A 23,381-nucleotide genomic window follows, 5' to 3' on the forward strand; every position below is an offset into this window, starting at 1 on the left:
CCCAGACTTGCCCATAAGTGTCCAGGAGTCTCTGGTGGAGGCAAGGGTTGGCAGTGACCTGCTGCAGGGTTGGCGACACTGAGTGCAGCAACTGTGCTTGGGACCTTTTGAAGGAGGTTGCCATTATGTTCATTAACTCCATCATAGTTTGGCCTCAGGTCAAATAACAGGGAGGGAACACAGCCCCGCCCATCAACAGGATATCTTCATAAAGTAGCAAAAATTTAATTTCTCAGTTCAGTTCAATCGCTCAGTCGTGTCCAACTCTTTGCGACCCCATGAACCAGGCCTCCCTGTCCATCACCAACTCCCGGAGTCTACCCAAACCCATGTCCATTGAGTCAGTGATGCCATCCAACCATCTCATCCTCTGTTCTCCCCTTCTCCTGCTGCCCTCAATCCTTCCCAGCATCGGGGTCTTTTCAAATGAGTAAGCTCTTCACATCAGGTGGCCAAAATATTGGAGTTTCAGCTTCAACATTGGTCCTTCCAATGAACACCCAGGACTGATCTCCTTTAGGATGGACTGGTTGGATCTCCTTCCTGTCCAAGGGACTCTCAAGAGTCTTCTCCAACACCACAGTTCAAAAGCATCAATTCTTCTGCGCTCAGCTTTCTTTATAGCCCAAATCTCACATCCATACATGACCACTGGAAAAACCACGGCCTTGACTAGACGGACTTTTGTTGACAAAGTAATACCTCTGCTTTTTAATATGCTGTCTAGGTTAGTCATAACTTCCCTTCCAAGGAGTAAGCATCTTTTAATTTCATGACTGCAATCACCATCTGCAGTGATTTTGGAGCCCCCCAAAATAAAGTCAGCTACTGTTTCCACTGTTTCTCCATCTATTTGCCATGAAGTGATAGGACTAGATGCCATGATCTTAAGTTTTCTGAATTCCTCAGTACTTCCCAATACACATCATCCTGAAGCTTATTTCTGCAGTTTTGAATAAAATCCAGAGAAATCAAATGTTTCAGAAGATACCCACAATGCCTAACAGCAAATAGATGACATTTTAGGAAACAAATAGGTCACGATAAGGTCGATTTTCAGGCATCAAAAACTGGAACGTGCAATACTTCCAGCTTCCTTTCTAGCATCACAATCTTTAAAAGATTATCTGGCCTATGATTTCATCATCTAATAACCACCCCTCCATTTCATGACAAATGATAAACTTCAGAGTAACAGAAGTGAGCTTTTTCAAGAAACAGTTTACTAATCAAGAACATTCTGCCTCAACTCACACTGCTCTTCCTTTTACTCTCCTTGCCAGAAGAGCCTGTCTATATAAAAAGCTTACTCATGTCTTCAAAACCAGCTCAAGTCTCACTTCCTCCAAGAAACTTATTAACCAGATACTCCAAACTAAACAAATTCTTATCCTTCCCTACATAAATTCACTCATTTAACAATCTAGTAATACATTGTCATCAGATAATATAAGCCAAATTATATAAATTTTATCTAATTTTCATGTATCTTTAGCTAGCCTTTCCATCCAGTTTATAAAATAATAAAAAACAAGAGTTTATGTTTAATGAGTGATTAAGATAAACCAGGTTCTATTCTAAGCATGAACACACAACTCATTTACTGCCTACCTCAGTTCAGTAGAGTGGTAAGTTATTACATATGTTATTTATAGTAAAGAATTGCTCAGAATTGTCTTTGTAAGCCTCCCCTCTCCCTGCCTAGCACTCTAACCTAGGGCCACAACATGCATATAGAGGTAAGGGAAACTAACAAAGATTACTTTATCACTATCCCATTTATTCACACAAATGTTTCTAAATAAGATATCTAGGAACTACATGAATTTTATCATTTTGCATAGCTCTGATTCTAGGTACTTACCTTTTTCTGCAGACACAGTATTACTTCCTTCCTTTGGACACCCAATGAAGTCTTTGCCCTAGGTTTTCTTCTTCCTCCCTCAGGGAAATGATCTAGTCTTTGTAGCTCAGTAGGTAAAGAACCTGCCTGCAGGAGACCCAGGTTTGATCCCTGAGTCAGGAAGATCCCCAGGAGAAGGAAATGGCAGCCCACTCCAGTATTCTTGCCTGGAGAATCCCATGGAGAGAGGAGCCTGGCAGGCTACAGTACATGAGGTCACAAGAGTTGGACACCACTTAGCAACTAAACCACCACCACCATGGCTTGAAGTATCACCTCTATCAGACAATTCTTGACCCTACATTTCTAGCCAGACCTCCCAATTCTGTAATACCTTTACAGAGACGTTATGCTGGCATCTCAGTCTCAGGGTATTCAAAAATGGAAATCAAATCCTGTCCCTTAAACTTGTCTTTCCTGTTGCATCCTTTATCCATTTTCCACTTTAAAGCACCTTGGTAACTTGAGACAAACCAGCCTTCAAGTATTTGATTAACTGAACTTATTCTAAGCTAAAATTAGTCATCCTGTCTTAAAAGAGGTAATATCATGTTTCAACTCCAATTTTTCACTCAAACCAATGGTTAAGATTTTTTTTTCCTTCAAAACAGAACCATTTGAAAGTTTATGAATCCATAGCAAGCAAATATCAGCAGTGATTAGCAGAAGTCAGGTAAGCAGACTGACTCAACAACTCTGTGTGCTTCTCATTTTGTGAAAAACCATAAGTAGCCATGGGAGTTTTGACAGTTGTAAGTTTTACATTGTTCCTATTTTTAAGTATATTATCTAATTTATATTTATAAATGAACCATCAATTTGAGAAAGGATAAAGGAATATGAACAAAAGACAGACAATTCTCAGAAATAATATAAACCATTAATAAAAATCTGAAAGGTGCTCAACTCCATTAATAATTTTAAAATATAAAATTTAAAGAGATATACTTTATTCATTTATCTGACTGACAAAGCCTGAGGTCTGAAAATAGTATTTTGGCAAGTGTGTGGATAAATAGGCTGTTGACAGAGAAAAATCAGTGTTTTGAAGAACAACTTGGAAATAACTAGAAAAATTTTAACACACAGTTTTATCCTACAATTCCAACATTTACAAACTTATTCTATAGTATTTTCGAACATGTGCACAAAGACATTTGTTTGTTAAAGTGGGCTCACTGCATATGATTACAATAAATAATTTGAGAACATTAAATGCAATTGGTTAAATAAATTATGATAGCATCTATAAAATACCATGTGGCTATCAAAATAGCTGTGATAAATTATATGTACTCACAATGGAAAGATGTCCCAAAACAAGTTGGAAAACAGAATACACAGCACAATCCCACTTGTATATATATGTATTATATATTTTAAAGATTTAATTGTATACATAAAACAGAAAGTCCATAGCTATTAAAAGTGATTATCTCTAGGGAGTGAGATATTGTTTGAAATTTTTAAAATATTTTTTATTTTCTTAAAATCAAATCAACAATTAATGTCACTCCCCAAATTTAAATTCATATAAATATTTGAGCCATCAGGGTTTAAAATGCTGCTAATAGAGAAATTCTACGGCTTGAGGGGCAGGGACTAGCAGAGAAGGAACCCTGCCCTGTCACCTCACCTTCCTTTCTATTCACATTTCCTTTTCTCCCACCTCAAGGGCTGACCTGGACTCACACTAATACTCTGAGATGAGATGGGACTCCAGAGATTTTTGAGGGAAGATATCTCTTCCCAGACAGTGACTGTATCTATAGAAGGAGGGGCAAAAGAAATGGCCAACGGCAGGAAATATCCATTAGCAGTGATGGAAAGGAAAAGAAACTCCTCAATCTGGCTGAGACAACCACTTCTGTTTAAGAGAAGATCTTTGTGTTCTTATACTTATTTTACATCTTCTTCATTACAAAGGTGACTAATTGCTATTGTTAAAGGTCATTTCCAAAATAAGTCTTCCAACCAGTTCTGATCAACTATGGACTCAGAAATCAGATAACAGAGTTTGTTAGAACTACATGTGAATTAAAGATAAACAGGCTCTAAACAAAGACTTCGGGGACTCTGAGAAACTTATTTACTTTGATATACAGACTTTGATTATTTCTTTTACCCTCTAGTCTTCAGCTGTGTCTTGGAGGTGAGGGTTCAAGACAGTTGACTTCTATGTAGTTGGGGTGTTATTAATAAAGGGGGCTTCCCTTGTGGCTCAGCTGGTAACAAATCCACCTGCAGTACAGGAGACCTGGGTTCGATCCCTGGGTTGGGAACATCTCCTGGAGAAGGGAAAGGCTACCCACTCCAGTATTCTGGCCTAGAGAATTAAGTCAGACATAACTGAGCAACTTTCACTTTCACTTCACTAATCGCCACAAGATACACACAATCTCCTGGATATACAACATTGTGTAACTTTGAAACAACAACACCCTTCAAACCAAAAGCTTTCAAGAATTAACCAAAAAGATCCTCAAATTTTAGTTTTTACATTAAAAGTCATGCTATGAATAAAAAATTATAAATAAAACTTGTAATTTGTTATTCTATTCCCTGAATTTGTAGATGATAATGTTATTATCTTAATTAGACCTTAATATAAGGATATATCTTGGTAATTTTTTTTACTCACTCTGCAGCTGAAAAGCAAATATTCTGTATTCAGTTTCCATGTGGTTATCATTTTAAAAATTCACTCTGCTCAGGGCTCCTCTGTAAGTTTTATTGGCTATTACTGACCAGTAATAAATAAATCCTGAAAACCTGTACAATCAATCTCCGGATTTCCCGAAGACATGGAAGTAGCTGTACCCCTAGATGCTTCCATTATTAGCATTCTCATATATTCAAACATTCCAGTAATCATTTCACTCAGAGGAAATGAAAAATAACTCGCTTTGAGAGTTCTAGTCTACTGACTTGTTAAAACTAAGTTAGGACTACTCTAAACACATAGAACCAAAACTATGAGAAAAGCAGTACTATTATTTTGATTAATAGTAACACAATAATTCCAGAATTTGTTTTTCCACCTACAGCAGTAATTATACCTTCTCTCTCCAAATTAAGTTATTATCTCTGCTATTAGACCAAGGTTTCCTAAGGATAGAAAACATGTCCAATGAATCTTAGTAACTCCACAGTGCATGGCTTTGGCATAATTATACCTCCAAGATAACATGTTTGCAACTAGTCAAAACTACCTCGATTTTTAGTTTTGGCTATACAACAACTATCCAACTGACTACAAAATTAAATTGAAAAATTCTTGCCATAAAACAAGTTTAAGGGAAGTTTTTTTAATGCCATCTGCAACAACATGGACGGACCTAGAGATTATCAAACCAAGTGAAGTCAATCAGAAAGACAAATAGCATATATATCACTTACATGCAGAATTTAAATATGACACAAATGAAACTATTTACAGAACAGAAACAGACTCACAGACATAGAAAACAAACTATGGTTGTTATTAAAGGGGTAAGGGGATGGGGAAGGATAAATTAGGAGTTGGGGATTAACAAGCTACTATACATAAAATGGATAAACAGGTTTTACTGTATAGCACAGGGAATTGTATTTAATATCCTATAATAAACTATAATGGAAAAGAATATGAAAAAGAATATATATATATAAATGAATCACTTTTTAATAACACAGCATTGTAAATCAACTATACTTCAAAAAAATTTTTTTTCAAAAAGAGGTTATTTCTCATTATTCTTTTTAATAGGAAAAGCAAAGACATAATGCAAATCTCAAACTGTCCAACTGCTAACTCCTTAAAAAGAAGAACTCAAGTACTGATTTTAGTGAAATAAGACATACAAAATCACTACCTCTCTCTCTCCCCTTTCTTCACATAAGCAAGTCAACGGGAGAATTAAAATCTACTCTTTTCAGCTAGATCAGTAACCTTGCCAGTTTAGTTTACATCCCTTATAAGCCTAAAATTATCTAATATTTCAAGTAATACTGCAACTTAAAACATGTTACAATTGCTTAACACTGAAACTTTATTTCTTGAAATCAGCCCTAAAGCTATCTTTACACACATGAAGTAAAATCATATATGACCATTAACAGGCAACTTAAAAGATTCTCCCAGTCATATCCAACTTCACATTAGGGGGAAAAAAAGATGTACAGTAAGTTGGGCTTTCAAGAATGACAAAAGGTAATTATTGAATCAAAGAACAGAAATGATCAGTGTTCAAACACGAACAGAATAGAAGTCATTTAGCTGAGATAAACCTACCACTTAATTTTATAGACTTCAGAGTTATAGAAACTTGGAGATAGAAGTGACCTTTGAAATTACTTATTAATTAAGTAATTAATTAATCTCTTCAGTTTCAAGTCGAAACAGAGAAGCTATGGGACCTGCATTTTAAAATATTGGCCTTAAGTTCACAATTAAAGATGAAAATATCTTGAAGAATCGTAAAAGTACAGGTCAATGATGTTATTCTTAATGATCTCATTACTCTTTTAAAATTAATGGAACCCTGATTCCCACGTACACACAAAAATTATCTTTTCACCAATAATCCCATACAAGGGAATCCAAAATATAAAGGGAAAGACTATATGTTCATTACAGCACTTTCTATTAGAGCAAAATATTGAAAACATCATCAACATCCATAAAAGGAGCATTATGCAGCAGTATGCATATCATTAGCAGCAGTAAGCAGTATACGAAAGAGCACAGTCTTTGGATCTGTAAAGAACTGGATCTGAATGCCAACTTTTCCATATGAAAGCTGTGAGGCCTATGACAATTCACTTAACATTTCAGACTCAGTTACCTCACCTGTAGAATGGGGAGATACTACAGTCTTCCTCAGGGTTGTACACTGGATTTAACACATGTATCAGAGCGTGGCAGAGCACTTACAGCTCAGTGAGTACTCAATAGATAGCACTTTTATTGGCCACTATTAATAATGCATTGATTCACTGGAATATTATACAGACATTTTAAATATTATAGGAAAATCTGTAGGTAGTGGCATGGAAAGATCGCCAACACACTGTTAACCAAAAACAAATTGAAAAACAGTAAGTAGTATGACCTTGCTTATGTGTAAAAAATAAAACCATACACATATATAAATACAGAAGGAAAAGTATTAGAAGTGGTTATTTATGGGTTAAAAAAAGGAATTTGTTGGTGGAAGATTTACTTTAGGTACCTTTTCTTTTCCTTCAAACAAACATGTATTTAAGCATTTTTTAAAATTTTAATTGATGATTTAAAGATAGTGTGGCAACAAAGAAAAATGGCATAATGTACATAAAAGGTTGTACATATACCATGATTACAACATAAAAATTATGTGCCATATAGACAGTGACTAGAAAGAAAAATACCAAAATTACACCAGGGAGTCTATATGAAATTTTTTGTCTCTATCTCCAAAAGTTTTTAGTCAAAAACTCATTTGATTCTGAACAAATCCCAAAATCGGGGCTATATTTTAATATCATCTTTCACTGCTTGTGTCCCATGACAAAAGTCAATTTTGAAAAAGTCATATAAACATAAGATTTTTTTCTCACCTCATTAGCTCTCTGATCAATATGATCTTAACTATAGTCATTTCCCCTGACTGCTTTCTTATTGTTGATGCAATTTTACCCAGAAACCAAAACACCACCAACTGCCTGGTAAACATCTCCCAATCACACAAAAGTCAGTAAAAAAGTGAAGGGTTTGGCAAGAAAGACTACTAAATAGATAAACAGAGCTTCCACATAATGAGTTTAAGATTATCCCTATATTTTATATTAGCAAGAAGTAATAAAGAAACCAACAATGATTAATGCTGGAAAAAAAATACACTTCCAAAAAGTTTAATAGAACTATACTACGTTTTTAAGTTTATAAAAAACATTAAAACCATTCTTTCTACACAGACACTGTACCTAACAGTTTATCAGCAATTTTATCAAGACACTGTATTCTTCTGACAACTCAGATAAACAAGGTATTATTCTTGCTTGCCTATAGCCCCCAACAGACATGGCAATGTGTAGAACCATGTGAGTGAAGTCGCTCAGTCGTGTCAGACTCTTTGAGACCCCACGGACTGTAGCCCACCAGGCTCCTCCATCCATGGGATTCTCCAGGCAAGAATACTGGAGTGGGTTGCCATTTCCCTCTCCAAGTGAAAGTCGCTGCGTCATGTTCGACTCTTTACAACCCCACGGACTATACAGTCCATGGAATTCTCCAGGCCAGAATACTGGAGTGGATAGCCTTTCCCTTCTCCAGGGGATATTCCCAACCCAGGGATTGAACCCAGGTCTCCCGAATTGTGGGCAGATTCTTTACTAGCTGAGCCACAAGGCAAACCTGTAGAACCATAAGTCTTGTTCAAACCCTCAGCCTCTATGTGTAAGTCTTTTTTCACCATTCACATATTAATTTTCATATGGTTTACTAAAAGCAGTCACATTTCTAATCTCCTTTGAGCATTCACCCTGCAAATCTACAAACTCTTTTATACTTCATTCTATTACACTGGCAAAGCAGGGCATTAGTCTCTGTTTACAGATCAATTAGTATGATCACTGATCTTTCCAAAGATGACAAAGCTACTAAATACTAAAGCTGCAGCATATCCAAAAAAAGAAGAAAGAGAAAGCAATACATACACACACAAAATTTTTGTCATCAGACATGTGAAGGACCATCATATAAAGGAATCAGATATGTGCGATAAGGCCCAGGAGTTAAAAATAAAAGGGATTCAGTATTCAATAAATAAACAATGGTAATCAATTTTGTGCCAGATGCTTGTTTTACACCAGCTAAGAAAAATCCAAACCCTCAAGAGGTTCAGACTAGTAGAGAAGATAAGAAAGAAGTAACACGACATGAAAAGGACTCAAAGAGCTTTGGGGACACAGAGAGTGATGACTCTACATCTCTTTGGGGGCGCAGGTGAGTAGAGAAAAATTCACTCAACAGATGAGTATGAGTTTCAAAAGCAGATAAGATGGGAAGTGGCATCACCAGGAAGAAAGAACAGCATGAACAACAGCCTAGAGACCTGAAGTTAACCTGGAGAGGTGGACCACCGGGTACACGTGAAAAGAAATGAGGCTTTAAACTGGGAGTGCCGGAGACTGTGGTGAAAGACACAAATGCCTCACCATTTCCATGCCAAGAAGTTTATACTCTAACATGCAAGCTATGGAACACTACTATGAGATTATAAGTAGCAGAGTGGCATGCTCATAAAAATATGTAAGAAAGCTCATTTGGGCAGGACAGATTTCTAGATGCTAACTGTGGAGATAAAGAGATTAATCACAGAGCCACTGTTGTTACTCTCGGTGAGGTGGTGATGATTCAAGAAATACCTAGGAGGTAAAAATCAAGAACTATTGGCTATAGTTGGGGTTGCTTCCCAGGGGCACAGTGGTAAGAACTATTGGCTATAGTTGGGGTTACTTCCCAGGGGTGCAGTAGTAAAGAATTCACCTGCCAATGCAAGAGATGCAGGAGACGAGTGTTCAATCCCCGGGTTGGGAAGATCCCCTGTAGGAGGAAATGGCAACCCATTCCAGCAACCCATCTTGCCTGGAGAATTCCATAAAAAGAGGAGCCTGGCAGGCCACAGTCCATGGGCTGGCAAAGAGTCAGACATGACTGAGCGTGCACACACAGACTGGCTATGGGAAAGAGGGAAGGGGAAGAGTCCAGGGTGACTTCTAAATCTCAACTTGGCTGAGTGATGAACAGTGATGTCCAAGACAGGTAACAAAGGAAAACAAGTCCATGCAATCAATCAATCAGTGTAAGAGTCCTAGACCAGAAATTGATTTGCTATTGTCTGGAGAGAGGGGATGAGAGAAGAGGAGCAAAGATAAGTTTACTTTTGGTCTTGTGTAATGTACAGTACCTCTTCAGCGAAGCTAGAGAGTGATACGTGAAGAGTGGACCAGGAGAGTCATTAGCTTAAATCAGCAACTGAAGACAAGTAAAATGTACAGAATAAGATCAAACTTAGACACCAATATTTAATGAGAAGATGAAAGAAAAACCTGAAAACAAATGAAGAACTGATTACAGGAGTATGAGATGAATCAAGAGGTAGGGTGACACCAAAAAACCGGCAACAGAAGAGAAAAAAATTCAAGAAGGGTGGGGAGGGTGAAAATTAAAGTTAAATGTACTGCATAAAGCAAAGTTTAACTTAGACACCAATATTTAACGAAAGGATGAAAGAAAAACCTGAAACGAAGAATTGATTACAGGAGTACAATATAAATCAACAGATAGGGTGACACCAAAAAAAAAGGCAAGAAAAGAGAAAAAATTCAAGAAAGATGGGGAGGGTGAAAATTAAAGTTAAATGTACTGCATAAAGCAAAGTTTACGCTCTGTTAGTTTAAATAACTAACAGAAGTTATTTGAAATGGAAAGAGACTACCTTGTGAGGTAATGAATCACATCATCAAATTAATGATTCAGGCTGAGAGTCATCTATGCAGGATGTTAACTAGAGGATTCTTACCTTAAAAGAGAAGTATAGCTACATGGCCTCTATAGTACACCTCTGAAGTCTAGGTCAAGGCTAGCCTCAGCGTCATTATGACACTTTATCAAATATTCTTCTGCAGTTTGATCAGAAAATTGAATATTTGATTATTTTAATAAAACCTTTAAAAAACAATCTCTACATTTCATATAACTCAGAAGTAATCAATACTGGATTAAAACTTCTCACTAATTCTGCTCCTGGGATACAAAAAGTTGCCATTGAAAGTGTAGACAGCTGACGTAGTCTCCGGAAACTCGAACTTCAGATTTCAAATGAGCTCTCACATTGTTTCCCTACCAGTCTCCATTCTGGCACCCTAATTCCACCTGTGCACCATTCCTTATCACTCTAATTAGAGAAGACTTGCATTGCACAAGCGGCTCTGTCACATCCTCTTTCTCTTGGTCCCTGCACATCTTTTCAGTAATCTGCTTCTCCTTCCTTCCTGAAGACCATGTAGCTAATCACTTCCAACTCTTCCACTGCTGACCATTTTCTCTCACCAGTCCTCCCTTCTTTCCTCTACCACCTCATGTCTACTCAATGTTGGAAAAACACCCCGTTTATCCTGCTGTCCCACACTCTATTGTTCTCCTTTTACTACCAAGGATCTCTATATCCCACCACCTATTTGCTAGAGTTCCCTACAGAAAGGTATCTAAGACTACCCCTTAACGGAAATAAAAAATTTAAGCCACTGACAAAAGACGTATGATTTACTGAAACAGCTTGTTCAGCCACTGCTGACTCCCTTTTCAATTCCCTTAATGTCTTTGCAGCCTGCGAATGAACTGACCAACCCTTCCTAGCTGCAGTTACTCCTTTTCCTTTTGCAGTGAGGCTGGATGGATTGTGGAAGGCACTCTGCAGAGAATCAGAAGATTCATGCTTGAGACCCAACTATACCACTAATTATCGGTGCGTCTCCTCACCTCTGCTCCTGTCCAGATCTCACTGCTGACATGCTGACACCCAGTCTAGGTTAGGTCCCTGCAGTCTAAGCTCTCTCAAAACCTAGTCTTCTGAGTAGTGCTTATCAGAACAACTTAATTACTATATAATTAGTATTTAAATGGCTGTCTTTCCTACACACGCAGGACTGCAAATTCCATGAAGGCAAAATGCACATTTCAGCCATGCTTCGCACCTCTCGTCAGCACAAAATAAAAGTCCATCAAATGAATTAATGGTGAAATAGTTGTCATGACTTCCTAAGAGACTTATTTTTATTAATCTAAAATTACTAGCACTTTACTTACATTACTGACAAAATTTTAAACAGAAACTCCACCAATTACCTACCACAAACATGATGAATTATATATAAAATTTTACATGTAAAATTAAATAAGTCTTCTATGACAGCTACATTTTTCTTGCTTATCCACAAGAACAGAAAGGGGTGGATCAGGTACTTACATTTCAGGACCAACATGTGTACTCCAGGTTGAATGTACAAGTGTAAGCTTGATACTAAAAACCTATTGTTTAGGTAGCTGTTTTTGATAGTACTTTGGGTTTAAAACTTTTTAACACTGGTAAAACCTATGTGCTACATATACTCTGTGAGAAAATCAAAAAAGAAAGCTTTTATCAGACAAGTTACATGGCAGTGTGATTTTAAATATAAACCAGGGAAAAATAAGTAATAGTTTAGTTGAATAGAAGCTGCCACTGTGCCTGATAAAATGACTTTCAAATATAAAAATTTCAGATCTCATGCAACTAGGTGAAAGTTGTCAAGTTTTATGATACACCGCCTTGGTCAAACAATTTAAACAGATTACATGTTAATTTGCCCTTCTGCTGAGTGTGTCCCGCTCCTCAATTATACAGTAAGGTCCTTACGGGCAGGTTTGGCGTTTTGTTCATTGGTCCCCTTAAATAAACAGGAATGCAGGTGATTTCAATAATCTATGATCGACAAAGTCTGAAAATAGCGTTTGTGGATAAATATATTTAAATATTGCCACTTGAAAACAACGTGCAAGTACTTAAAAGCCGATACTTAGACAATTCCCTAGGTTAACAGCCCGATAACAGGCTGTAAATATTGTTGTAATCCCCAGGAAAGAGGTATTTTCATAACGGAAACACTAACAGATATAATCACTTGGAGCTGTTCTCCAAGGCGCTCTCATGGTTAAGTCAACACCACCAGTTACGGGGGGTCAGTCGTGACCCTCGGACACCCTCGCTCTGCCGCAGCCTCGGGGCTACAAAACCCGCTGAGGAGTCCCTGGAGATCAACCAGCGCTTCCCTGGGGCTTCAGCTGGGAAATCCCTGGCCAGGGAATGCGGAGTTCAAGACCCCCCCCCCTTTCCTGAAATTAATGAATTGGCCATACGATTGTTTATTTAATGAGGTGTGTAGTGGCCTCTACTGGTGCTTGTGTGAGCACAAGAATGTCCCACTCTTACAAGTGGGATGAGCCTTGGGGGAGGGGAGGGAAGAGAAGGGTGAACCTGCCTCCGGGTACAAAGCCCCCAACTAGACCCCGGAGCCCCCGATGCGCCCCCACCGCCGCCCCTCTCCTTGGCGGCGCCCCAGCCTGCCCACTCCACTCTCCACCCTGCGCGATACCCTTTCTCCTCAGCAACCCGAGACGAGACAGAGAAGTTCCTGCACGTTTCCTCCTGGATCCTAAACAAAAACACCGCAGCCGCCGCCGGTGCCGGTACCGCGCCCCCGCCCCCACCCCGAGCCTCCCGGGTCGGCGCCCCGCGGCCGCCGCTTACCTGAGGACTGCGGCGGGGAGCCGCTCCTGGCGGCCGCGACGCCTGGCGCCCGGCGCCCGAGCAGCAGCAGGCAGCAGAGCCAGAAGAAGGAGGTGCTGAGGAGTCGCCAGGCTCCCGGCTCCGCCGCCATCTCTTCCCGGCAAGCGGCAGCGGCGGCGGCAGCACCGCGGAGCCCTCGCCTCCTTCCCTCCCGCGCGCCTCAGCCGGTCCCTCGCTGCAGGCTTGGCTCCCGCGGCGGCCGCCGCCGCTGCTCCAGCCCGACCCGGCCCGGCCCGCACGGCCCCTCTCGCGGGAGGGGAGACTCGGGGGCGCCTCCCTCCTGCAGGGAGGCGGAGAGGGGAGGAGAGCAGAGAGGGGGGAGTCAGTACATTCCGGGGCTGGGGGGCGGAGGGGGGGGGGGGGGGGTCCGTCTCTAGGTTCCAGGCGCCGCCACCCGCCGCCGACTCCGGCTCCACACACACCAGCGCGAGGGGGGCGGAGACCGCGGGCGGCAGGGGTGGGGGGCGGGGACCCCGGGCGCGCACCCCCGCGCACGCGCAGGCGCGCGTCTTCCTTGCCCGTACCCTTTCGGCTCCGCGCGCGGCCCGCCCCCGCTGCAATCCGGGCTGACGCCTCGCGGCCGCGGCGGCGGGCCCATTCCCCTCCCCCTTCTCCCCGGAGCCGCGGACGGGCGCGGGGAGCGCGCGCCGAGAGCTGCTGCTGGCGTCAGGGAAACCCCGGAGAAGCGGATCCTCCTCCTCCTCCTCCTGTTGGCCTCCTCGCACCCGGGAGAAACACACCCCTTCTCTCCTCGCCGCCCGCCTCACCTCCCCTGACGCCTCTGGCTGCGGAGACCAGAGGATGAGAGGCGCTCCGAGCCCGGGCTTGTCCGGGAGGCCGGAGCGGGTGCGCACCTCTTTCAGCCTGGGCCCGGGGCCTCTATATAGGGCCTCAGAGGAAACCAAATGGCCTCCGGGAGGAAACCTGGGTGCGCAGAGGGTCGGCGCGGGGATTTATGTGCCAGCCAAAAACAATAGCGATCCCGCCCGGCTCTTGCTGGGACCTGGCGCGGCTCCCGTGGGAGGGGGCCCACCGCGCCGCCGCTGACCTCCCGCTTCCCGGCCGGGCCGCCCTCGCCGCGAGCTTCCCCGGGACAGTGCCAGGTCCGCCCGGACCGCGGGGCCCGCGCCCCCACCCGCGGCTCTCGGCCGGGGTCCAGGGAAGCGGAGCGCAAACAAAGGTGCCGGTGTCCGCTCCACCAGCCGGTGTGGGGGCCTGGGCGGAACCCCGTGACCCCCTTTGGGCCGATCCGCGGGCTCTAACTGAGACCTTTTACCTCTACCTTTGCGGGCCACCTCGCGTTTTCGTACCAGGAAATCACATCTCTTCGCTGGTGAACCGGGAGCTGGAGCGTTGTGATTTTAAACCACTTAGTAATCGTGAGGTAGAACCAGGTCACGCAAAGTTAGGAGAAAGCAGTTTGTCCTTACACGGCTGATGAGAATACTGAAAATCGTACAGGTTGCACCCATGGAAGATATTTTGAGAAAAAAAAAATTGTGGGATTATACACTTGGAGAGTCATGTTTGTTAATATGAGTTAACAATTATTCTGTATATTGTATACTCAATGTTATTCTGTATACTCAATAATCAAAATGTGTTGCTTTCCACAAGTAGGTGGCTAGTTCTCTGACTTCCATAGCCGTCTGTGCCATCTCCTAATTACTTTATTCAGTTATTTTCTTTTATTCTGAAGGGACAGAAAGCAGTGTAAGGTTTGCGGTAACATTGGGAGGGATAAGCTCAGAATCATCGTAAAACCTCTCAAATCATCAAAACAGTGGAGTCAGAAACCCTTCAAAACAATTGACTCTTAAAAATGCAAACACAGGCTTATTGTTTTCCACTAGGGAAACAATCTAAATACCTTTTGTTTTGGTTAGACTTGTTAACCAGCAAAAATATTTCCTAAATACCCCTGATTGACCTGTTAAATTAGAAATACATTACTTCCCAATTACTTCCCAAGTATTTGCTTAATTAACCTTTAATAATCACATCATTATTCAGTTTTCTGAGATAATGAGAAAGCTCTTTGGAAACTATAAATTGCCTGGCAAATGTTACTATTCAGACATCATTTCTAAGTCTGGAAAATTTTCGTTGTAAGTATAAAATGCGTAATGTGGATTCTAAAACAAAATTTGCATTTATTTCCAAATTCGAAAAGTATATGATTTGTGACTAATGAAGTAATCAGATTGATTTTCATGTATGACCTTTGTGAACTGTCTAGTTAATTGATCAGTCCACTGTGTGTATCAGGGTTAAATCAAAACTTTAAAACACTTTGTGTAAAATAGGGTGACTGAGTTGTATATTGCTGGCTTGTGCTTAAATCACGGTTTTAACAAAACCCACTCTAATACAGTACTAATAAATGGAGCCCCAGATTAAAAGTTACAAATTTTGTAACTATTCAAGAGTAGGATTGTAAAGTAACCCAGACACACTTGAATTCAGATCCTTCACCTTGTTTCAGTGTAAATGACATTGTAGAGGTTCCCTTTAAAAATCATCACTTGGGGTAGTTAATCTCTCTTATCTTTAGTAAGGCATCTCGGAAAAGATTTTCTTAGGCAGCTTATCATTTTCATTCTCCAGACAAGATTTTCAACTAATATCTCAATCCGCATTTATACGACTAGTCAACATATTTTATGTAATCTAAACTGTATTAACCTATGAAGTGATATTAAACCATTCATGAAATTAACACTTTTTTTTTCATCTAAGTAAAGTTAGAACGTGAGGCCCATGTTCAAGGAATAGTGCACAAAGACACTTTTACAGCAAAGAAAACAGACTGGCCATTGTGTTAGTATAAGTTATCAAAGCACAGGCCAAAAATAACTAGAGCAAATATTCTTGTGAAATTTAAGTGTACTTTGATAGAAAAATTAAATGAAAAATTAATAAAGCCTGTGAATAGAAAACTTAGTAAGAATCTTATTCTCTATAGTGGAAGGATTACTTTTCAACTTTAGAGAGGCAATGTAGTTCAGTGTTTAATTGTTGGCAGTAATTAGGTACTGCAGCTGATTCCCTGGCTGAAAACCAGTATCCAAGGTAGGAAAGAAAGCTAGCTCCCTGACAAGTAGGTCCCAGTATAGAACATTTCCTAGTCACAGCACTTTTTAACTAGGAGTTACCCATCTCTTAAGAACATGGTTTTTCTTCTACGTAGATGTTGACGTTTTTACATTTGCACTTTACACTCCACTAGGTAAGAATTTCTATTTCTTCCTTTCTCTTCCAAAAGCCACCTGTTCTAGGGAACCATCTCTGATTGAACCCAGTTCAGAAGAATATGTGCTCCTTAAGGACAAAGCCTTCATAGTATTAATTTTGCTTCTTACACATTTCTTTAGTTAATCACATATTTTTGGTTCAACAACAGACTATAAATTCAGCAGCTGTTATTGAGGACCCCTTATTTGCCAGATGTGCTAGAATAATAAAATTATTGGTCCTTTCATTTTAATGTCTATAATGCCTATGTCTCAGGTCGTTCCAGGTGTTAGGAGAATGCAACGGTGAGCCAGATAGACAAGGTTCCCAGCCTAGCAGGAAAGATAAACAATTATAACAAAGAAGTGTGAAGAGTGTTATGGTAAGGAAAGATAAGGAGTGTGGGAAAACATAGTAAGTGCATCTAATCTGACTAAATTGTGTGTGGGGGCGGGGGGAGGAGAGGGGAGGAAGGGTGGAGAATTAGAGGAGCAGCTTGAGTCTCTAAACTGAGAGGAATATAGAAGGAGAAGGGTAGGACTTGACTACCGCTGCAGTGGGAATTGACATCAGATTTGCATTTTAGAAGGATTACTCAGGCTGCTTTGGAGTGCAGGTTAAAAAGAGACAAGACCAAGAAAACCAGTTCAGATTTTTGTTAACAGTAGCCTGGGAAGGAAATACCAGTGGCCTGGAGGAAAGCAGAGGGAATTAAGAGAAGCAACAGATAAGAGAGAGATTTAAGAGACAGAAACCACAGGGGTGTGTGGGGGAGAGGAGACATGGATGACAGATTTCAGCTTGGGCCACTGAATGAAGGCGGTGACATTCACTGAGAAGGGATCAAGGAAGAGGAGTAATGGGAGACAGTGAGTTTAACTTTAGACAAGTTTAATTTAAAGTGTCTATGTGACATTTGAGTAGAAACAGTGAACTGTTTGTTATTTACCTCTAGAGTTTCATAGGGAGACCTGGGCCAGAGAGAGGTGAGTCATCAGCTAAACCATATATACCCAAATGTAAGGTGCCTCTGAATACAGGGTGAGGCCCCATTTTCCCAATTAAAATCCCTCCACTTAATAAAATTGTGGTCAACTTGAATGTATAAATTTTTAGAGATATAGGTGAAATAATCAGGAATCCACTTATAATGCTCAATGTATTAATTGAATTATACTTAAATTACATATTTAAAGTAAAATGTAAAATGTAATTTAAAAAATAAAACATTTTATTTCTATAAAATGTAATTTTAAAAATAACTTTATTGAAACTCCTGATAGAGATTTATGATCACCAAGGTCACATTTCGAATCTCTGATATCGCTTTTTTTTTTTTTAAGTACTTTTTTTTCAGGTGCAGGCAGATTTTTAAAATTATTTATTCATTCAATTTTTTTGGCTGCGCTGGGTCTTCATTGCTTTGCCTGGGCTTTCTCTAGTTGCAGCTCTTGAGGGCTACTCTTCGTTGCAGTGCACAGGCTTCTCATTGTGCTGACTTCTCTTCTTGCAGAACATGGGTGCTAGGGTGCATGAGCTTCAGTAGTTGCAGCACACAGGCTCAGTCACTGTGGCTCCCAGGCTCTAGAGCACAGACTCAGTAGTTGTGATGCGTCAGCTTAGTTGTTCCGTGGCATGCAGAATCTTCCCGGACCAGGGATAGAACCCATGTCCCCTGCATTGGCAGGCAGATTCTTATCCACTGTGCCACCAGGGAAGTCCCTCTGACATAGTTTTAAAAGACACTCATCTCCCCTTCCACCTAAGTTTTTGACCCTATAGATGATACTATCACTGAGAATTTTATTCCAGACCACTGTATCTAATCACATTATGTCATTCATCCTGTAATCATATTCACTATCATATCCTCTTCTATATCATCTTTCAAAGACTTGTTTACAAGGACATCCAATATTTGCAAACATGAAGGAATTTTTTAGAAGTAATGTCTAAATCTGTGTTAAATTTCCTTGTTTCCTTTCTTACCAATTCTGTCAGGTGGCTTCTAGAGGAACATTGAATGAGATCATTGTGTACAAATGTGTGTTCCCCCAAAGAGCATTTTGTTGTTCAAGGACATTTTGAGGGTCAGAATGAATATAAAGTGACTCCCTCTTTTCTGAGAGATTATTGTATGCTGAAGGAGGGAGGGTGTTTGTCTTATACTTAGGTATATATGGTAATGCCAAGAAAGCATTTCAGTTGTCCCAGGAAAGTTGAGGACAGAAAGGAAGGCTAGGTGAAAAGCCAAGGAACACCGTTATGTTTAAAGTATAGAACAGAAAGAGGAACTTGCAAAGAAACAAGCAGACGTGAAAGAAAACCAGAGGCATATGGTACCACAGAAGCCAAGGAAAGAAAATGTTTCAGGACTATAGGAATGATCAGTAGTGTCATGTGCTCCCAAAAGGTCAAGTAAGGTAATATCTGAAAACCATCCATTGAATCTGGTGATAAGGTGCTCATTACAACCTTAGTAAGTGTGTTTATAGCAGAGAGTAAGGCCACCTGATGGCTAAGGCTTGTCACTGAGTCTGAACAGCTTTTTCAAGGAAGAAGAAGAAGGAAGAAAGAGTTGGGAATTCTCAAACGGATTTTGTTGAGAGGGGAGTGGACTTAAATGCTGATAAGAGGAGCAAATATAGAGGGATGTGTTGAAGATTCAAGAGAGAAAGGGGATAATTGATAGCTGTAGAAACAGCATAGTAGATGATTTGGCAGCTGTAATTCAGTAAAGCCCATGATTATCTGACCTCAGTAGTCTCAGGCAACTGGCAACAGGCGAAAAGGACTTCACAGAACAGAGTTACACCCTGGCCTTGTGGTTTCCAGGCAGCTTTCAGCCGTATTTGAGCATGTTCCATTCTTGTGACACCTTAATGAAGACTGAAAGAGGCAGTATTCTGACATTTGCTGCCCAGCAGTCCTCGAAAATTTTATCCTCCGAAGATACATGAAACAAGGCAGTCCCGCTTTCCAGTAAGAGTGACAGAATCGTGCTTTTTGATTGCAAGTAACAAAAACCTAAAACAAAATACTATCATAAGCAGAAAGAAATTTTAATGGAAGAACCCTGGAACAAAGATGCAACCTGAGCTCAGGAATAGAACCAGAGGCTAGAGCACCTTAAAGAATTCAAAAACCCTCTTTTGGAAAGTCTCTTGTCTCTGTCCATTTCTCTGAATCTGCCTCCACTTCACTCTTGTTGCAGAATGGCTTTCTGTGTGTCTTGGTCCATATCACAGAAAATGGCCTCTCCTATCAGCTTCCTAGTTACTCTGTTTCCTTGTGATTCTGTCAGTCCCAATTACAAATTTCCCAGTGAAAGGACTGATTGCCAGCCTCGATTTAGACGCCCACTCCAAACCATCCAGGGAATAATATGACGGCTCCCACTGTAACCAAATAAATAAAGGAGGAATGTGCAATTCATAGAGAAGAGGTGCCAAAGAATTCAATAGGCATTGCAGCTGTGTTCTGTCTGTTGTTGTATCTCACTTGCGCAGCCTGGTACCTGGTTTAATAATCATTTGTCTAAGGAATACATATTTGATGTTGATACAAAGATTTTTAAATTATGGAAGGGAATTTAGACATAAGTCAAGGGTTTTGCCTGGATGGGAAGAGCCAGAAAAGCAAGAGGCAAAGATGTGTGTGTGTGTTAGTCACTCAGTCATGTCTGACTCTGTGTGACCCCATGAACTATAGCCCACCAGGCTCCTCTGTCCATGGAATTCTCCAGGCAGGAATACTGGAGTGGGTTGCCATGCCCTTCTCCAGTGGATCTTCCCAACCCAGGGTTCAAACCTGGGTCTTCTGCATTGCAGGTAAATTCTTTACCTTCTGAAACACCAAGGCTGATGGGTATAGGCAAATAGGATTGTGAGAGGATACAAAATTTGCCCTAGAGCATCTTGATATTCTGCAGGATATAGGCAACATGGCCGTCACTACAAGAAGAGAGGGGACGTGGTAGGGTATTTAAGGAGGGTATTAAAGGTTTGCGTCACAGAAGGGTTTAAGAGAAAGAACTATAGATGGATTCAGCTGAAATTAGTAATGATACATTGGTGATTCTTCTCCATCAGGCAATGCATGGTAGGAAGAGAGATGGTAGATAGTTCCACTGACCTAGAGTTTCTTGGTGTAAGTGAGGAAGTAAAAAGACAAGGAACTGAGACACTCAAGGATTCTGAAAAATGAATTTGTTGAGGTGGGAAATCATTTAGTCTATATAGGGAAGGAAATAAATCCAGAGTGGACAGAACGACTGAGATAAAAGGAGAATGTCAAAGAATTGGAGCACTCAAGAAAACCAAAGAGTAAAGGTACCATGCATGAGTAAGGGATCAGGAGCACAAAAGAGAAGATTATGTATTCAAGACTAGAAATTCACTGTTTCAGGAGAGTTAAGGAAACCATAAAACTTTTAGGTAGTAGTCTTCAGTGCTGTCCCTTGTGTGGACTACTTGTGTGTTTTGGAAATGTTGGGAGTTTCCCTCTTACTGCTCTGAACTCAACTCTATCTGGTTTCCCACCATTGAGCTTTCATATCTCACACAACCCACACACACACACACATACACACCCCAAGCTTCTTTTCACAAAGGATTTGAAGTGACAAAAAAATAAAAGAGATTACCAGAGGTGGTGATGTAATTAGATAACAGAAGTAAGCAGTGACTCAAGCAGAGATTATCAGGCTCCTTATTCCAAGTTATAACTCCTCCCCCAGCACATACACAGACAGTTCTCCAACACTAGGAAGCTGATTAGACAACGTTAAAAACCACAAGAAGCTTATTTATTCCATTAGCTTATGTCCTTTATAAGGGCCACTTGTGTTTTGGTCCCCTTTTCTCAGCCCTTCCTGGCCCATCCTGAGCTGAGAAACTCCCACACAGAAGGCACCCCACCACTACTACCCCCACAACCTCACTACTAATGGGAAACCAAAAGAGACTTGCCTGTTTCCAGGTTTTGCTATAGAAAGAATCAATGGGAATGCTATTTTTGTATTGGACTTTTCCTGCCATGCACATTGCCATGCAATCACTTCCTAGGTGTTGAAGGTGGTGGAGAGGGAGAAGAAGGGGAGCAGGCAGAGGCAGTGTAGTGCAAGCCACTTTAGACTTAGGATATCTGAGAAGTGACTCAGATGCCCATCATTAGGTGACCAACAAAGAAAAAAAAAAAAGACAGGGAACAGGTTGCCTGGGTGCCATGTTTCTCAAAATTGAACAGAATTTTTGTTTCGCTTGGGATTTTTCATTTTTGCCCAAAAATATAAGCAAAATGTTGAGAAATGACAGTGGGGGCCCAGGTGAATATTAATACCTCCTCCTGGTTGCTTGAGATCTGAATAAACAGGGTCCACAGAAGTGGCCTCAGGAAAGAGCCAGCTTTCTAATAAAGCAGGAGATAGAGGGAGTGCATGTGCAGGGACTGGGGAAATGGAGGCATTTGTTTTCCGTCCTGTGGGACTTCCAGGGGAACAGAGGAAATGGTTGGGAAGAGGGGTCAGCATTGAGAGCTTGCATCAATGGGGAGGGTACAGAATGCTTTAAAATGGGCCTGCAGGCCAATGACATTTGTGTGAGGGGTTCTGACTCAGTGGTGACACTAACCCATATATCATGTTGACATCTGTGGAAGGTAAGGAGCCCAGCCCAGCCTGGCACAGCCTTTGGTGTTTGGGTCAGTACATTGAGGCCCAAGGACCAGAGGAGGGCCAGTCTGTTGGCTCCTCCAGTGAGGGTTCTAGATTCCTCACACATGCCCTCAGGTGGACAGCCAGGAACTACAGCAGTTGGGGCAACACTGCAGGAATGGTAGTGACCCAAGGGCAAATGTAAGAGAGGTTTCTCCACCCCAGAGGTTCAAGGGTGCTCCTCCTAGGAGGGAAAGTCTTCCTGTCACTTAACCCAGGGATTTCCAAACACAGAGTCATCTAGGGACTGTGTTTAAAACACACACAGGGGACTTCCAGTGGCTAAGACTCCGTGTTCTGAATGCAGGGGGCTCGGGTTCCGTCCCTGATCAGGGAACTAGATCTCACATGTCCCAGGTAAAGATCCCACATTCTGCAATGAAGATTGAGGATCCCACTCACAACTAAGACCCAGTTAATAAATAAATAAATGTTAAAACACACACAGATTCCCAGACCTCATGCCAGCCCTCTTGAATTAGAGACTCCCAGGTAGGCCCCAGGAATCTGCATTTTTGAGAAGTCACTCAGTGACTTAGGAATTTCTACAGAGGAGGAACTTAAGGGTGGTGATCTAATTAGATAACAGAAGCAAGCAGTGACTCAAAAAATAATCAGATTTATAGCTTTTCATATGCTTAAGCCCAAACTTATCTAATTATACAAAAAATAAATAAAAGCATGGGCTTTCCTGGTGGCTCAGCAGTAAAGAATCTGGCTGCAATGCAGAAGACCTGGGTTTGATCCCTGGGTTAGGAAGATCCGCTGGAGGAGGGCATGGCAACCCACTCTAGTACTCTTGCCTAGAGAATCCATGAACAGAGGAGCCTGGCAGGCTGCACAGAGTCGAATATGACTGAAGTGACTAAGCAGCAGCAGATCAAAGCATTCGCTTATAATTTTCTAGTTTTAGCACTTTTGCTTTTTCTCCTCTCTTTTTCCTTCTTGTCATTGTTTTAATTTGAAATCATATCTTCTTATCATTGGTGATTTTTTATAAACTGTCCTATTTGGTGTTGCATTTATCAGATTTTCCAATATTAAAGAAATGCATTTTTGGAACACCTGGAAAATGCCCCAAAGTAAACTGAAGATGAAAATCACCTGTGTTTAGCTGTACCTCCTTCCAGTTTTATTTCTCTCCACAAGTTTCTTTTCCTATATTTGTAATCATAATGTA

At 41.0% G+C, this 23,381-nt stretch overlaps 1 protein-coding gene across 4 annotated transcripts in view; it reads right to left on the reverse strand.

Moving 5' to 3' along the window:
* NEO1 (neogenin 1) overlaps positions 1-13,506 on the reverse strand; it is a 219,182-nt gene extending 205,676 nt beyond the window's left edge. For 2 of the 4 annotated variants that reach the window (XM_043919671.1, XM_043919670.1), the window contains exon 1: positions 13,216-13,506. In XM_043919671.1, coding sequence (XP_043775606.1) covers positions 13,216-13,345 — 130 coding nt within the window. In that variant the 5' untranslated portion in view covers positions 13,346-13,506. The remainder of the gene's footprint in view (positions 1-13,215) is intronic. The other 2 variants (XM_043919669.1, XM_043919668.1) reach the window with 1 other exon arrangement.
* Between the last annotated feature and the right edge of the window lie 9,875 nt (positions 13,507-23,381).

This window comes from Cervus elaphus, chromosome 12, assembly GCF_910594005.1.
Source record: "Cervus elaphus chromosome 12, mCerEla1.1, whole genome shotgun sequence".
Taxonomy (NCBI): Eukaryota; Metazoa; Chordata; class Mammalia; order Artiodactyla; family Cervidae; genus Cervus; species Cervus elaphus.